This window comes from Myxocyprinus asiaticus, chromosome 48 (assembly GCF_019703515.2).
Source record: "Myxocyprinus asiaticus isolate MX2 ecotype Aquarium Trade chromosome 48, UBuf_Myxa_2, whole genome shotgun sequence".
NCBI lineage: Eukaryota > Metazoa > Chordata > Actinopteri > Cypriniformes > Catostomidae > Myxocyprinus > Myxocyprinus asiaticus.
In genome coordinates, this window is record NC_059391.1 from 29,784,672 (window position 1) to 29,802,951 (window position 18,280).

The 18,280-nt window shown below is 39.5% G+C and overlaps 1 protein-coding gene across 1 annotated transcript in view; it reads left to right on the forward strand.

Moving 5' to 3' along the window:
* The first annotated feature begins 398 nt into the window (after window positions 1–398).
* Window positions 399–18,280, forward strand: part of LOC127437097 (A disintegrin and metalloproteinase with thrombospondin motifs 20-like) — a 127,424-nt gene continuing 109,542 nt past the window's right edge. Inside the window, exons 1-3 of the mRNA XM_051691762.1 lie at window positions 399–661; window positions 3,983–4,326; window positions 9,312–9,468. Of these exons, the coding sequence (XP_051547722.1) occupies window positions 568–661; window positions 3,983–4,326; window positions 9,312–9,468 (595 nt within the window). The 5' untranslated portion in view covers window positions 399–567. The remainder of the gene's footprint in view (window positions 662–3,982; window positions 4,327–9,311; window positions 9,469–18,280) is intronic.

Below are 18,280 nucleotides of genomic sequence, written 5' to 3' on the forward strand. Positions count from 1 at the left end.
ACCTATAACTTCAAGTCTTAAAATCATTTTGTTTGAATAAACATTCAGCATAAACACATTAAATTACAGCAATCAGTGGACTTATTTTAAAACAGGCTGTTTGTACTCAATTGCATGATTATGTGTTTTTATTATTATAAACATTCAACATAAACACATTAAACGTGACATAATTGCGGATTCACTGCTGCATGCGGTATTGTGCGTTTGATAAACTTTGATTTGATTTGATTCATTGGATGAGTTACTTTGGACACTGCAATGGTGCAGAGGGCGTGCCAAGTGTGTGTGTGTGTTTGTGTGTTTAGGGGGGTGTCCGCTGGAGAGCCAAGGAGCGAAAAAAAGCCTGTTGGCACCGATCCGTCCAGCGCTCGCGCACACAAACACACGCACACACAGCCACGAATCCGTGCGCGAAATGATCGGAGCGGACGCGAGTGTTGTAACGGCATGACGGCGGATCGGACGCGCTGCTGCTGACGGAGGAGAGCCGGTAGAGACGCTCCAGCCCCGGTGTACAGAAGAGAGGAGCGGCGGGGAGAGAGAGAGCGGAGCGCCGGGAGAATCATGCGGTTTCCTGCGCTCCGGCTGCTGGCACTTGTGTGGCACTTCTCCGCGCTTTTACGCACCGCGCAAACTTACAAACTGCACCCGAAACAAGGTAAGAAACTGAATGAATAACGGGGAACCTATGAAGAACTGCGGACTTGGCAGGGAATGGGGAAGGTGTACTTCTGGAAGTTTGCACTGGTTTCTCTGGAATTAAAGTTGCACTTTTGGCTGTAATAGGGTTTTGTGAATCTAAATAGAATATTTTTTATATAAATTATATATTGTGTATAATATCTAAATGGTGCAGACTGTGTATTAGCTCTGCATTCTGTATACTGTGACACTCCATTTGGGTATGAAGTATTTTCTACATATTGTTACACATTGTCTGTCTCTCATTTGGACACTTAAGTAACTGTTAAAATGTCATTGCAATAGATAACACAATATAGAAGCAAGTGCAATTTAATTACAGTAAAAGAACGACATATCAAAAACACAACATTTGACAAAATGCAGTTTATACTTTTATAATGATAAAACAAAACAAAAATATCTAGTGTTGTGACATTTTGTGTTTGTCTACCGTTAATGTCTCATATTGCTAGTGAATGTGCTGAACTCCACCTGTGGTTCCTCTGCTAGGACACCTGTGTTGATGGGAACTTCATAAATCCACTAAAAATCACCCAGACACCAGTTGATTAAAATACATGAATGGCTCAGAAAAGAGAAGTTAGGTCTGAAAAAAGCTCCAGCAGCATTTGAGACAGGCAGATCACACTTGCTTTCAGATTTTGTATTTAGTGGATTTAAATTCAGACATTTTAAATGTGAATTAATTGAACATGGGTGGCAAACAGACAGACAGGCAAGTGGATAGACAGACAAGTAGATAGACAGACAGACAGATGGATAGATAGAGAGACAGACAGACAGACAGAGAGATAGACAGACAGACAGACAGACAGACTGACAGACAGATAGATAGTTAGATAGATAGACAGACAGACATACAAGTAGATAGACAGACAGATGGACAGACGATCAGATAGACAAGTAGATAGACAGACAAACAGAGAGATAGATAGATAGATAGTCATGTAGATAGATATAGACAGACAGATCGATTAGCTAGATAGACATACAGACAGACATACAAGTAGATAGACAGACAGATGGACAGACGATCAGATAGACAAGTAGAGAGACAGATAGACAGATGGATGGACAGACAAACAGACAGACAAGTAGCTAGATAGATAGATAGACAGAAAGACAGGTAGATAGGTAGACAGACAGAATAGATAGACAGACAGACAGACAGACAGGTCGATAAACAGGCTGACTGTCAGACAGACAGACAAGTAGATAAATAGATAGATAGATAGACGGATGGACAGATGAACAGACAGAGAAGTAGAGAGACAGACAGACAGACAGACAGGTAGATAAACAGACTGACTGGCAGACAGACAGACAAGTAGATAGACAGATGGACAGACAATCAGATAGACAAGTAGAGAGACAGATAGACAGACGGATGAACAGATGAACAGACAGACAAGTAGATAGATAGATAGATAGATAGACAGAAAGACAGGTAGATAGGTAGACAGACAGAATAGATAGACAGACAGGTCGATAAACAGGCTGACTGTCAGACAGATAGACAAGTAGATAAATAGATAGATAGATGATAGATAGATGGATGGACAGATGAACAGACAGAGAAGTAGAAAGACAGACAGACAGACAGGTAGATAAACAGACTGACTGGCAGACAGACAGACAAGTAGATAGACAGACAGACAGATAGATAGATAGATAGATAGATAGATAGACAGACAGACAGATAGATAGACAGACAGACAGAGAGACAGACAGAGAGACAGGTAGATAGATGGACAGACAGATAGAAAGATAGATAGATAGATATAGACAGACAGATTGATTAGATAGACAGACAGACATACAAGTAGACAGACAGACGGATGGACAGACAGACAGACGGATGGACAGACAGACAGACGGATGGACAGACGAACAGACAGACAAGTAGAGTGACAGATAGATGGATGGATGGATGAACAGACAGAAAACTAGATAGACAGACAGACAGGTAGATAGGTAGACAGATAGAATATATAGGCAGACAGACAGACAGACAGACAGACAGGTCGATAAACAGACTGACTGTCAGACAGGCAGACAGGCAGACAGACAGATAGATAGATAGATAGATGAACAGACAGAGAAGTAGAGAGACAGACAAGACAGACAGGAAGATAAACAGACAGACAGACAGACAGATAGATAGATAGATAGACATATAGTCAAGTAGATATATATAGACAGACAGACATACAAGTATATAGACAGAAGGATGGACAGACGAACAGACAGACAAGTAGATAGATAGACAGACAGAGAGGTAGATAGGTAGACAGACAAACAGGTAGATAGACAAACAGATTTAATGAAAAGCAGACAAACAAACAGATGGATAGATAGACAGACAGACAGGTAGATAGGTAGACAGACAAATTGACAGAGATAGATAGATAGATAGATAGATGAACAGACAGAGAAGTAGAGAGACAGACAAGACAGACAGGGAGATAAACAGACAGACAGATAGATAGACAGACAGACAGTCAGATAGATGAACAGACAGAGAGGTAGAGAGACAGATAGATAGATAGATAGATAGATAGATAGATAGATAGATAGATAGATAGATAGAAATGAGTGATAGATAGATAGATAGATAGATAGATGGATGGATGGACAGATGGACAGATGAACAGACAGAGAAGTAGAGAGACAGACAGACAGTTAGATAAACAGACTGACTGTCGGACACACAGACTAGTAGATATATATATATATATATATATATATATATATATATATAGACAGACAGACAGATAGATTAGATTAGATTGACAGACAGACAGGTAGATTGGTAGACAGACAGACATACAAGTAGATAGACAGACAAACAGACAAATGGATAGATAGATAGACAGACAGACATACAAGTAGATAGACAGACAAACAGACAGATGGATAGATAGATAGACAGACAGACAGGTAGACAGACAGACAGATAGTATAGAAAGACAGACAGACAAATAGACAGACATATAGATAGATAGACAGACAGACAGGTAGATATATGGATGGACAGATGAACAGACAGAAAAGTAGGTAGACAGAGAAACAGACAGACAGGTAGATAGACAGATGGATGGAAAAACAGACAGACAAGTAGAGAGACAGACAGACAGACAGGTAGATAAACAGACTGACTGTCAGATGGACAGACAAATAGATAGATAGATAGACAGATAGATAGATAGAACTCTTCTGAAACTTTGATATATCTAATATTATTTTCTGTCATTTTCTCTGGTGTGTGTTTCAGAAAGCTTCATCAGTCAGCTGTCATCGTATGACATCATCACTCCAGTGCGTTTGAATGAGTTCGGTGAGTCGTTCCCGCACCAGCTGCATTACCGCAGGAGGAGGCGCAGCACTGACGCAGAGCTCTCTGGTTTGAGGGCTCATTACCGGATCGAGGCGTTTGGACAGAGCTTTCATCTGAACCTCACCGCAGACTCTGGATTCATCGCTCCGTCATACACGGTTCTTCATCTGGGAGAGGAGGAGAACGGAGGAGATGCTGCAGACCTGCGACACTGCTTCTTCAGAGGACACGTCAACGCTCGTACAGAACATCACGCTGTCTTCAGTCTCTGCAGTGGACTTGTGAGTATATTAACACCTCATATCTTCAAAAATATCACCAGAGTCTGTGAACATAAATGTGTGTTCCCACAGTCACAGAAAACATCAGGGAATTGTAAAATTGTGGTTTCAAAACCTGGAGAAGTTTCTATAGTGAATATTCTGTAAATGTTTCTAATTTTGCTCTCTATACAGTCTATTGCTCTTTGTGAGAGCTTGTGTAGAGTCAAATTTTTCCAAAAGCCCGCATGAAACATCAGTGTCCACTTACTGGAGACATTCTAATATGTAAAATGGTTTAATTTTACATGCACAACGTTTTTCCACTTGCCGTTTTGTCTCATGCATAGTCGAGTACTTTAGTCTTTTAAAATACACTCTTTTAACCGCGAGCCCATATGGATGTGTTTGACACATGACAAGGTTCAAAGACGCAAACTCTCAGCTCGTGTAGAAAAACTACGCTGCATTCGGACAGTCCGCGTGTACTGTGCTGATGATGGAATTTGCACCACGTACACTGTGCATGAAATGTACCAATGCGAAAAACTGATTCTGATTTTGTGAGGTCTTAAAACCGTCCTGTGTTGTCTAATTGGCCTCAGGGTGACCGTGCAGTGACGTTCTTTGTTGCGCTCCTTTTGATTATGAGCTCCTGACCCAGTCGTTTGTTAATTAGTTATCTTAGACAAGGTGATTAATTGCTGCAGTAAATAAAGAGTGCAGCTGCAGGGCGGCAGACAGCTGAATGACAGCACTTGTTTCATCTCTGATGAGGTCACTAGGTCGTCAGCGAGTCATACATCACAATTTAGAGCACTGGAGATGAACTCGGTGACAGCAGCCATCGATGAGCGTCAGTCGTGTTGTGTTTTGTTCGTTTCGCTGGCGAGATGTGGTCGTAAATGGTCAGAGGAAGAGCTTTTTTCTTGCTTTGTAGCAAAACATGTTAAAAATGAGTTTAATGGAATTCAAGGTGAATAAAAACATTGTACGACACGTTAATCTTGAACTTACATTATCTGTTGCCATAGAAATACAAATGGGTTGTTTTGATGTCTTAAAAGTGTCATTATGAAATTGATAGTTTCGAATATAAATAGCAAATTAAAGAGCTGCTGATAAAGTCACACCTATGACTTTACCTTCTATAATGCGACAAGTTTTAACTGCTAGTCAACTGTAAACAGTCCACAGTTATGGCCAAAGTACTTCACAGGTACAGGCTTTGTATGGGCTCATGGTCAAAAGAGTATACAGAGGCTAAAGCGCTCAACCGTGCACAGCACGTGGAAAAACGACGTATTGTCCTAGCATTATGAACTATTCCACTCTGGCAGAAGAATTGTTTATTTGATTATTAATGTTAACAAATGTAACAATATTTGAACATTGGTGTCTTTTATCATATTTTTTTCAATTAACCTCTGGAGGCTGTATGTTACGGTGACTTTACCACGGTTAAGGTGGTTTTACACCAATTAACTGTGGTTAAAGGGTGGTCTTATTCTTAGTGAATTCCCTCCTGAATATTAATTTCTCATGCGTCATGTCTTTACTGTGATCTCGTCCAGTCCTTGAGGTGTGCTGATATTGAGCGTCTCATGTTCTCGCTGGTAATGATGTCAGACTGTTGACATTAGTACGGATTGGCTCGGCTGACAGCGTCTGTCCACACTTCAGTGTAATAAACTGTAGTACTTTACTGCAGAGATACAGTGTAATTAAACATGTTTCAGTGTGAACACCCTCTGATGCCCTGAACTTGGCTTCATGTCTCTAGATGAGCTTGTGGATTTTTACAGGAAACCAGAAGCAAGTTTTCTACCGTACTAGATCTCATGTTTTGCTTTGGTTTCACTAACAGAGATCAGAAAAGTACCATAGTAAAACATGGATTTTTGTACATTGCATTGTACCATGGTATACTTTGAAGTACCTTGGATTGCCATATAAATACTGTGGTACATGAACATCATTCAGTATCATGGCATATGGGTGAATCTCACATAAACATGCTCATATTTCACCCCAAAATTAAAAGCATGCAATATTTTGCTCAACCCTCAGAGACTCAAGAATTCACATTGATGATGTATTATTTTTTTTCCTTCTTGAAATAGTTTTTAGGAACACATTGATTATAAAATAGAATCTATTTTTATTTTGTTTTGCCGTGAGTTTTGTGTGACTTTAGCAAACAATGGCAGTCAGTAGAAAAATTGTGATCCGAGTTGGGTGTAATCTGATTACCAAGTAATTAGTTACTGTAATCTGAATACTTTTAGAGTCAAAAAGGGGTGTCGTGCACTACATTAGAATTTTTGTAATCTGACACATTTACTGGCTTTCAGTTTTAATTACATTACTTGGGTTACATTTATCTATAAAATAATAGTATGTACGTATGTAAATGGTGGCCCCCAAAAAATACGGGCCACTATGTTTGATTGCTCCTATTTTAAAAATGCATAAAGGCGTTTGCACGATTTGTGCCGTACTTCTACGACTTTCTGTACAGAACAAAATGATGTCAACTTGCTACTAATAAATAAATAAAACATTTGGCCCAAAAAATAATGGGGCCACATGGCGGAAGCGCCTAAGGTTGTTGCCATTGAAAACTTAGCTAAACGATTTAGTTATTCATTTATGTATTTGTAGCAAGTTGTTGCTCACGATGACGTAACAGTGACATATCTTATTTTACAAAAAGTCGTAGAAGTACACCAAAAATCGTGCAAACGCCTTTATGCATTTTTAAGATATGAGCAGTCAAACATAGTGGCCCCGAATACATTTAAATCATGAATTATGTTCATATGTAGGTCTGTTTATGTTTGTGACAGCTAAAGGGTGTGTATAGAATATAGACACAATATAGAAATTATTTTGAATTTAGAAACTAGGCATGAAAAGTATTTTATAATGTAACTTAAAAAAAACTTTTTAAAGTAACCATTAAAGACATTTTATTACAAGTGTAGAGAAGTAATAAGTAAAGGATTATTATTATTGTTATTATTTTAATAAAAAAAAAAAAGGTGTTATTTAATTGCTTTAAACAAATGTTGCAATTCTGCTACATTGGGTTTCTGAGGTGTAAAAAAAGGACCATTAAAAGAAGCTTATTTTTAGGACCATATTTTGTGCATCATGACATTATTTTTCATGACAATTAAACACATAAAATTGCATTCCCCCCCCCCTTTTCACCCAATTTGGAATGCCCAATTCCCAATACGCTTTTAAGTCCTCGTGGTGGCATATTGATTCGCCTCAATCCGGGTGGCGGAAGACAAATCCCATCTGCCATCTGCACGGAGACATAGTGCGTGTGGAGGCTTCACGCCATCCACTGCGGCATCCATGCTCAACTCACCATGCGCACCACCGAGAACAGACCACATTATAGCGACCACAAGGAGGTTACCCAATGTTACTCTACCCTCCCTAGCAACCAGGCCAATTTTGTTGCTTAGGAGACCTGGCTGGAGTCACTCAGCACACCCTGGGATTCGAACTAGCGAACTAGCGAACTCCAGGGGTGGTAGCCAGCGTCTTTTACCACTGAGCTACCCAGGCCTTAATTCTTTTGATTTTGTGGTGAAATTCTTTATCATACAGAGTCAACCATATATCAGAGTTCCATTGTATTACCGTCTGATACAGTCATTGTACCATGGTCCCACAACAGTAGTTTTTTAAACAAGATGAGACTGTTTAAGTTGAGTCTTGCCGTGTGTGTTCACAGTGTGCGTATCTGTCTATCAGTACTGTATTCTGGCAGATTTGTGACATTTGATTCTGAGTACATGTGTGAAGGGAAAGTTATGTCAGTTCCATCCCCAAGGCTGCAAGTGGATGCGTTTACCTGTCAGAATAATTTCTCCCTGTGCTGACGGAAATATTCACATCACATCCCAGCGAGTAATATCCTGCTAAACTGGCACTGTTGAACACTATTGTGTGTTGAGTGACATAATCTTAATAAGACAGAACTATTCCACTGCTATGTGAGAGACGAGCTGCTGTCACTCAGAACTGTCACATGAATCTGTCAACAATTGAAAACTGAATGTTCTGAATGAATGACAAAATGGTGAGCTGACACATACAGTACAGTGCAGAGCTGTTGAAAGGCTGTGTTTTGTTATTGAAGGTCACTCTGTGGGAGAGATGACAAAAAATGACATTTTCTCATGTGTTTCTGAGGGCATAACAAATACCGGACCAGTGATGTTGTTTGTGATTGACAGAGAGTGGAATCAAAGGACACTTCTGAATCAGTGTTTCATGTCCAAACCAAAACCCTGCATCATGTTTCCACATCCATTACGTTGCACATAAATTTAGTGTATAATGACCATTTTCATGGTCTTTTCATCAACATATCGTTCAGTCTTTTACATGCACATACACGCTGAACAGTGGAAAACTAATTGAATGCATGTCAAAAAAAAAATTCCGTTCGTTCGTTCAAACAAACCAAATCCTGTTTCCACTTTATTATTTGCTAGTATGTTAATCACTGATGTTTTCCATACAGTATCGTAAAGCTCCCACAGGCATACGGTTCTTGCATAACAACTCTTGTGTGGAATGTATACAAGCGCTTCTGTGTTTGATGATGTTGCCATAGCGATAACCTGTGTTTCCAGTGAGTCTTCAGGTATAGTTCAAGTGAAATGTCAATCAACCCTCATTTACGTTAAATCCACATTTGTCTGGAAATATCCTATAAGTTCTTGCTTTCATAAAACTGTGACAACTGAAATACGATGAAAGACACCAATAAATGTAATTCTTCTATCAGTACATTCATTATTAATAATAATAACGGTTTGTTTGAATTACTAACCCCATGTTTGGGTAATAAAACTGATAAACAACTTTTCCACCAACTATTATAGCTCATTAGCCTAACGGTATGCTCTGTGTATGGCTATTCATGAATACCAAACAGCGATATGACTCTTTCTGTCGTGTTTGTCTTGATTTCACAGATCGGTACGTTTACGACACGCAGTGGTCAGTTCTTCCTCGAGCCGCTGTTGAGCGCTGATGGAGAGGAGTATGATGAAGAACATAACAAACCTCACCTCGTTTACAGACATGATGCACACAAGAAGTCACCTGACACACAGCCATGCACAACCTCAGGTAACAGCATTATGTTTCTGCCTTACCAACTTTAAACTGACTTTAGCGATCACTAAAGTGGAAATACGTTTGTGCAACTCTGTTATAAAAGTGCTGACTCACATTTGATCGATCAGAATGTGTAAAATCTGTTTTGAGGTTGTGCACAGAGCCGGCCATTAGGGGACGATCACACAGGACGTTCTATTGCATTAAAATAGCTTGGAAGAGTGCAACAATACTGAACAAAACTGTGCGTTTATAGGTTTATATCATGTTACGCCAGTAATGTAAATGCTGACGAAGATGCTCGCCCTGCCCTCGGATTCTTCTTGGAACTAAAATTAATTTGCTGTGCAGTATGGAATTTCTGAAAAATATTATAATTATGAGGAAAGTGCTACCTGATTGGACGATTCTGTAATATTCAGCAGGAAAGCGCTACCTTAATGGGTTATTCATTAACATTCAACAGGAAAACATTACCTGATTGGACAAATTATTAATATTAAACAGGAAAATGATACCTGATTGGATGATTCATTAATATTCAACAGGAAAGTGCTACCTGATCAGAACGATTAATTAATATTCAACAGAAATGCGCTACCTGATTGGACGATTCATTAATATTCAACAGGAAAACGCTACCTGATTGGATGATTCATTAATATTCAACAGGAAAGTTCTACCTGATTGGATGATTCATTAATATTCAACAGGAAAACATTACCTGATTGGACAAATTATTAATATTAAACAGGAAAATGATACCTGATTGGACGATTCATTAATATTCAACAGGAAAGTTCTACCTGATTGGACGATTCATTAATATTCAACAGGAAAGTGCTACCTGATTGGACGATTCATTAATATTCAACAGGAAAGCGCTACCTGATTGGACAATTCATTAATATTCAACAGGAAAGTTCTACCTGATTGGACGATTCATTAATATTCAACAGGAAAGCGCTACCTGATTGGACGATTCATTAATATTCAACAGGAAAGTGCTACCTGATTGGAATGATTCATTAATATTCAACAGGAAAGCGCTACCTGATTGGACGATTCATTAATATTTAACAGGAAAGTGCTACCTGATTGGAATGATTCATTAATATTCAACAGGAAAGTGCTACCTGATTGGACAATTCATTAATATTCAACAGGAAAGCGCTACCTGATTGGAACGATTCATTAATATTCAACAGGAAAGCGCTACCTGATTGGACAATTCATTAATATTCAACAGGAAAGCGCTACCTGATTGGAACGATTCATTAATATTCAACAGGAAAGCGCTACCTGATTGGAACGATTCATTAATATTCAACAGGAAAGTGCTTCCTGATTGGACAATGCATTAATATTTAACAGGAAAGTGCTACCTGATTGGACGATTCAGTAATATTCAACAGGGAAGCGCTGCCTGATTAGACGATTCAGTAATATTCAACAGGGAACACTACCTGATTGGACGATTCAGTAATACTCAGCAAGAAAGTGCTACCTGATTGGACGATTCATTAATATTCAACAGGAAAGCGCTTCCTGATTGGATGTTTCATTAATATTCAACAGGAATGCGCTACCTGATTGGACGATTCATTAATATTCAACAGGAATGCGCTACCTGATTGGACGATTCAGTAATACTCAGCAAGAAAGTGCTACCTGATTGGTCTGAGAAACTATAACCCAACCCTAACCCTACCCCTAAACCTAACCATAACCAACCAGGTAGCATGTTTATATTTACTTATAAATGTGCAAGATTCCTCCTTTGCCATCATACTTTTTTGGAAATCCGCATTTGGCTTCAAAAAGAAGTATTTTGATCTTATAAAAAAGTATTTTGAACTTGACAAGGCATCTCAAACACGAGACGTGGTGCAACAGCTAAAATCTGTCTAGCGCACGTGTTTGTAAACGACAAATTAAAAAGAAGCACAGATAGAACACAACAGCACATCCTGTGTGAACCTTGGAATGAAAATAGTTCTTAAAATGTGCTGATTGTGTCTCTATCCATATGGAACAGAATTCTTGGCTTGTTTTTATAAAAATCTAACAGTGTTGTTGGCTTTTACAGGGTCAGAATGTTCCTCATATTAACTATGTAATTTTAAGCATTGGTTTATCATGCTGTGCACAACGTGCTGGCGTGTGTTTGGCGTTGCTATTATTGAAGGATTAGTGTCTTCATTATGAGCACAGTTATTGAAATTCTTCATCTAATGAAAGTAAATGAACTCCAGTCGGACGTTCCAGAACGTTGGCCCACAAGCTTTTTTCTCATGAAAATCACACACAAACCAACGCAAAATACTTGCTCGGCTGGACTCAACAACCTGCTCGACTTCTCCATTTGAATTTTTATGGATGGGACTCTTTTCTAGTATAGAAAGCTCTTTAGAGATCCTTCAAAGTTTCCTTTCACGCCACCCTGAAGGATCTATTATGTTCGTCCTGTGTGTGGCCCTTCATGTGCTGTTATAAATGTGGCACTTGTCGGCTGTTTGATTTGCTTGTTTTGTGAAGTGGCTCATTGTGTGGTGATGTGGTTATTGTCAGTGCTGGAGTTTAAAGAGCGTTCTGTGACCTAAGGGCAACATGATTCTCATTGTGTGTGTGGCGACACATTCTTACCCATCTTACACCAGCCTTTCAAGCATTTCAAGAAGTCAGTCTGTTGTGTAGACAGTTTTTTCAAATGCAATTGTGTGTTTGTTACTTTGCTATCAACAGCATTTTATGATTTTACATGGCCTAATTAGCAAAACATTTATGGAATGTTCTGGGTTCAGTGCAAGTGTTTTGTACAGAATTTGTGGAATAATGTTGATTACCTCAGTTACTAGTTGCAGTAACTTGTGCAGAATGGAAGTCTATGGGGCCAGAGTTTCGAAGGGTTTAAAAACAGAAACGTGGAGCTTGTGTTTTTGTTAAAGCACGTATATTAATTATTCAATATAAACAGTGTATTATTTGAGCTATAAGTCATCTAAATCATCCTTTTGAAGTGGGACTACTTGTCTAGGCGGATGAATTTCTGGTTATGTGTTACTGATGTCATTACTGAAGGCGGAGTTTGCTGCAGGTAAACAGTGCTTTACAGTTAATTAAGTCACGTGACCCTCTGGTTTTCTTTGTGCATATAAGAAATACACAGTTAGCAAATGTTTTACTTATAATATTTAAGTCTTGTGGCTATACTTTTGAAATGATGTATATTTTAACATTTGTTGTGTTGCCTTGGTTATAACTGCAATACTGTAACAGTAATTCTTGATTTTTTGCTTTTAGAAACTGAGGGATGAGTTAAATAATTGTCTCTAGTAATGAACATTATGCCAGTAATATAATGCTATTGTTAAAGTTTAACATGTATTTAACCCAGAATACACCTTTAAAGGAGAATCCTCATCTCTACACCTTTGCATCTCCGTCGTGAAGATGTGACATTGAATGTGGGTCACACATCAAAGCGTTGAGCAGACACACAATTCAGCAGGATTAAAAGAGTTCAGTCCTGGCGAGAGCTTCCATCTTCAATCTGATAACAGTCACCTGACACAGATGATCAGATACTGAACGCTTTGAAGAACTCATTTCTGCTACTTTTGTGACAATGGTGATGTGCTGCATATTTAACTGTAAAGTTTTTTGTTGAGGGCATAATTCAGCAAGATCAAGTGTGGAAAACAAATTGCAATAAAGACTATAGATGTTTTTCATTTTCTGATGGCAATGAAAGTGGTGCTTGCCCATGCAGAATTTACCACCGCAATTCTAGGGCACTAGGGTGTTGCTATGAATGAAAGAATGAATGAATGAACGTTACATTTATATAGCGCTTTTCTGACACTACACTCAAAGCATTTTACACAGTGAACAGGGGACTCTCCTCAACCACCACCAGTGTGCAGCGTCCACCTGGATGATGCGATGGCAGCCATAGTGCACCAGTACGTTCACCACACACCAGCTATTGGTGGGGAAAGTGGAGCTATGCAGTTGCTAGGGTGTTCTGGGTGGTCACTAGTGCATGTTCTATGTGGTTGCTAGGGCTTTGCTATATGGTTGCTAGTTTGTTCTGAGTGGTCGCTAAGGCATTGCTATGTGTTTGCTATGGCATTGCTATGTGCTGGCTAGGGTGTTCTGGGTGGTCAGTGATCACTAGGACTTTGCTATATGGTTGCTAGGGTGTTCTGAGTGGTCGCTAAGGCATTGCTATGTGTTTGCTATGGCATTGCTATGTGCTGGCTAGGGTGTTCTGGGTGGTCAGTGATCACTAGGACTTTGCTATATGGTTGCTAGGTTGTTCTGAGTGGTCGCTAAGGCATTGCTATGTGTTTGCTATGGCATTGCTATGTGCTGGCTAGGGTGTTCTGGGTGGTCAGTGATCACTAGGACTTTGCTATATGGTTGCTAGGGTGTTCGGGGTGGTTGCTAGGGATTTGCTATATGGTTGCTAGGTTGTTCTGGGTGGTTGCTAGGACATTGCTATGCGGTCATTAGGGTGTTCTGGGTGGTGGCTAGGGCATTTGCTATGTGGTTGCTAGGGTATTGCTATGTGGTTGCTAGTGTGTTCTAGGTGGTCACAAGGGCTTTATTATATGGTTGCTAGGGTATTCTAGGCAGTTTTTAGGGCATTGCTATGCAGTCACTAGGGTGTTCTGGGTGGTCACTAGGGCATTTGCTATGTGGTTGCTAGAGCATTGCTATGTGGTTGCTAGGGTGTTCTGGATGGTCACTAGGGCTTTGCTATATGTTTGCTAGTGTGTTCTGGGCAGTTGCTAGGGTGTTGCTATGCAGTCAATAGTGTTTTAGGTGGTGGTCACTAGGGAATTCCTATGTGATTGCTAGAGTGTTGCTATGTTGTTCTGATTGGTTGCCAGGATGTTCTGGGTGGTTCTTTTTTAAGACCTATGATTTCTTTCACCTGTTTTATCTTCCGCCAGGTGAAAATCATAAGTCTAATCTCTTAGTGAAGTAAATAACTAGTAGCACAAACGCTGCCATCACACACTGAACATTAAATACTTAGTGTTAGAGGTTTACACTAATTACTAACACTAATGTGAGAAATAGCAAACACAACTTACAAGACCTCATGTCTGCAAAGATGAGTTAATATTTAAATAAACATGCCATTGTAAATCATAAACTCTTAGAAATGCACAGTGCATGTATTAGATTGCAGGTGTTGTCGGAAAATATTTCCAAAGCTCTGCATGTCACGGCCGGACAAATGAGTCACACTGTCTGTTCACAGACTTGTCTGCCATTCATTTAAAGTGTTTAAAGGCCCCATCACACTTACTGAGTTCTTCTTCATTCAGAGGTAAAAAGAAGTTCAAAACAGCTGAGCAATGACACACTGCTTGTGAACATTCAGACAACAGCCACACAAACACTGTGGGAGGCATTTAGAAGTACAGTACATTTAAAAATGAGGACGCTCAAGACTACATGTTAAACATGAACTAATATAAGATTAAAATGTGTTCTCAATGACTTCATGCCTCATTCTATGAGTAGAATTCACATAAGATCAGTAAAAGAAGTTGTTTTAACCCCATGATGATGATTTAAAGTAAAATATATGCAGTAGATAATATGTCATTTGTCTTGTTTACATTCTGAAATCATGACGCTAATGCACTAACACACTATATGCTGCCATAATATGCGCCGATTACACTCTGTTATTGTGATTTATGATGACACTGATACTACTGCAAAGATGGGTGAATAAAAGAGTGTTAATGGGTAGAATACAGACAAAAGAATGATGTTAAGAGGGGCATATCTTACTTTGGGCAGATGTGTGAATGTCTTTTGCTGCAGATGGCACGAGTAAATGGGCACTTAAGTGTATTTGAGAAGATTTGATTCCTTTTGTAGACTAATTAATCAAAACAAAAACAAAAATAGCATGACATGGTCTTGGAAAATGTCTCTATGCGAACGATCGAACATATGTAGGTAAGTTTGCACCAGTTCGCTAATATTGCTACATGCCGGTGTGTTCATGTTGACTGATCTTAATTGACTGAATGGGAATCAGCTGTCGGCCTCAAAATAGGTGGAGCTCCAGGTCACACCTATCGATGACATGGACCAATGGCAGTAAGAAGGTGTTTAGCAGCCAGTAAGAAGTTTTCCGAGCTGTTACGAACCACAAAAACGAACTCAAAAACACCTTCTATTTGGACAGATTTTGTTAGTAAATGACATCACTCATTTGTTCTTCGATTTCATAGGAAGTACTGTATGCAGAGGCCTTAACACTTCAGTTTCTCAGCAGCACCTTTGGTCCATTGGCAGGTCTGAAATAGACCACCAATAACTGATTTCCAACATATTTCAGCTCAATAAGAGAATTGATTGCTCTTATATAACTCAAGACACTCTTTGTCTCAGATATTTCTCCTAAAATGTTCTTGTCTTGTTGGCCAGCACATTTCATATGCTCAGTTTTATCAATATCGTGTTGTTGAATGTCATGCTGCGGGAGTCAGTTAGGTGTGAAATTGTTTGGACTTACATGCACAAATGGATCATGTGTTAAATCTCATAATTTGGGTTTGATTCTGTCCATTTCCACACAGATTATCTTGTAAATCTCTGTTGTAGCAGGGTAACTGTGATCATCTGTAAGCTTTTGCACCTGTCACCCGCCACCCCTCCTCTTGCCGCTGGCAGCGTGTCCATGCCAGAGATGCACGCCAGAGTGTTTAAGGCCGGCAGTGAGACAGCACGCTCACAGCACACCCACACCCAACCCAAGCCAGTGATGCCTGAATATGGAACTGCTTAGCGGCTGGACTTAATCTCGCCATAGTTTTTAAACATTCGCTGGCCTCCATGGAGTGAAGTTGCCAGAATTGTGTTCAGCAAGAGCCAGAACTCAGGATAAACGGTCTGAGATTAACTGGGATTGTTCCACATGTTGTTGTTTATGTTATTTGCATGACACAGCAGTTAGAAATGAATTGGTACTAAAGGGTTTTAAGGACATTTCCTGAGAAACGGTTCATAAGGAAAATATTGGCTATGGGCTTGGAGCTATTTAAGAAAATTTGATTGCATTGAAACATTGAAACTGCCAATCTAATGACAACTGGCATTAAGCTCAGCTATATGTTTTAAAGTTAAAATGAAATGGCGTTCTTTTTTGACACATACGCACACAGCCACGCACAAAGACATGAACTGTCCACATGTACTTAGCTGATGACAAAATTTGCGTCGTGTGCATTGTGTGCAACACATAGCCTCATAGTATGTGGAAAACCGAAGTATACTTTGGTCTTAAGACCATGAACATGCATTAAGAATGGAAAAACGCCTTTAAAAAAATGTCCTTTTTACAGCTGCATCTTTCACTGATTCACGCTTAGTGGTTTGCTTTTAGAGTCTTTCTGCCTCCTCTATGTAAATGTTGGGAATGTTTCGGAGCGGTTTCGAGGGGCTGAATTTGGCAGATTCCTTCCTCTGTCCACAGCAGGTTGTACGGCGACATAAAGGTCGTCTTTGTGAGGGACAGTGATGTCAGTCTCCATGCTTTCCCTTCTTTATGTCTGGCTTGAAAGAGGAGTCTTGTTTTAAATCACAGTTCCTGGCGGAGCTATTGATTGGACGGAGAGAATGAGAGAGAAAGAATGGACAGAGAGAGAGAGACAGAGAGAGAGAGAGGATGAAAGGGGCGAGAGGATGTGTTTGGATCGTGCCAACTGTCCCAGTTTGTCTGAACTCGGGGGAACATGCCAAGTGGCCCTGATCGGAGCATCGGTGATGTTTCCTTTGATAACTGCACTGAAATCAGCTTTGCAGTTGCAAGAGAAAGCATCTTTCACACAGATCATGTCTGGAACTTCAGGTTCATTTCTTTGTTTCTGTTCTGCCCGACTGAAAGGATAAGAGAGGCTCTTTTGAAACCGTCAGAGGCAGAAAACATAAACAATATCTATATCTCTGAAATGATTGTAGTCACGAGAAATGGGGGAATATTTTCTGTGCTTTGTTGGCTCGTTTCAATCTTGGCAGCCATGCTGGGAATCAGCAGAGGAACGGTGTCATGTGTTGAAGACGTACATTACAGACTTTTTTGACTGTGACAGACAAACATGTTTTATAATAATCATCTCCAGAAATACTGCAGATTCGCCAACAACATATTTATTATGTTGGCTTGGCAAAGCCAGCATACTGTTATTCTATAAACTTGTTTTAGGTTTTTTTGGATTTTTTTCAGAATCAGTAAGTCTATAATTTCCAACACTAACTCCTAGAGCTTTCAAGCTACATCCACCAAATTTGGAACAAACCTTCAGACTGTTTTGGAATAGTGTGCAATGTCTTTTCTTTTTGTGAAGAAATTTATGTGGGCATAATTTATATTTGTCTACAAAACTAATTTGAAGCATTTAAGCATAAGCCTTTAGATCAAAAGGTTTATAAGATCATGAGAAACATAAATTCAGTCAAGTGTGTACAAACTTTTGACTGGTAGTATACATATTCTAAGTGGGAGGCAAATTAAAGTTTGAATTTGAAAGATTTCCTCGTGCCATGATAAGTTTGCCATGGTCTCTTTTTACAGTTCAGTGTTGAGTGCTCTGTCTGCTGTGTTCTCAGTTCTGTCTCATCTCAGAGATGTTGAAGGATGCGTTTCAAAAATAAGGGCTGTCTCGGATCATCTAAACACCTGGAGGTGGAATCCATTTACACATCTGTTCTTAAAAGCCAAAGCCTAAAACCAATGTGAGCGTGTTCTCGTTTATTACCTTTAGATTAAAGATGTGAGAACACTGTGTTA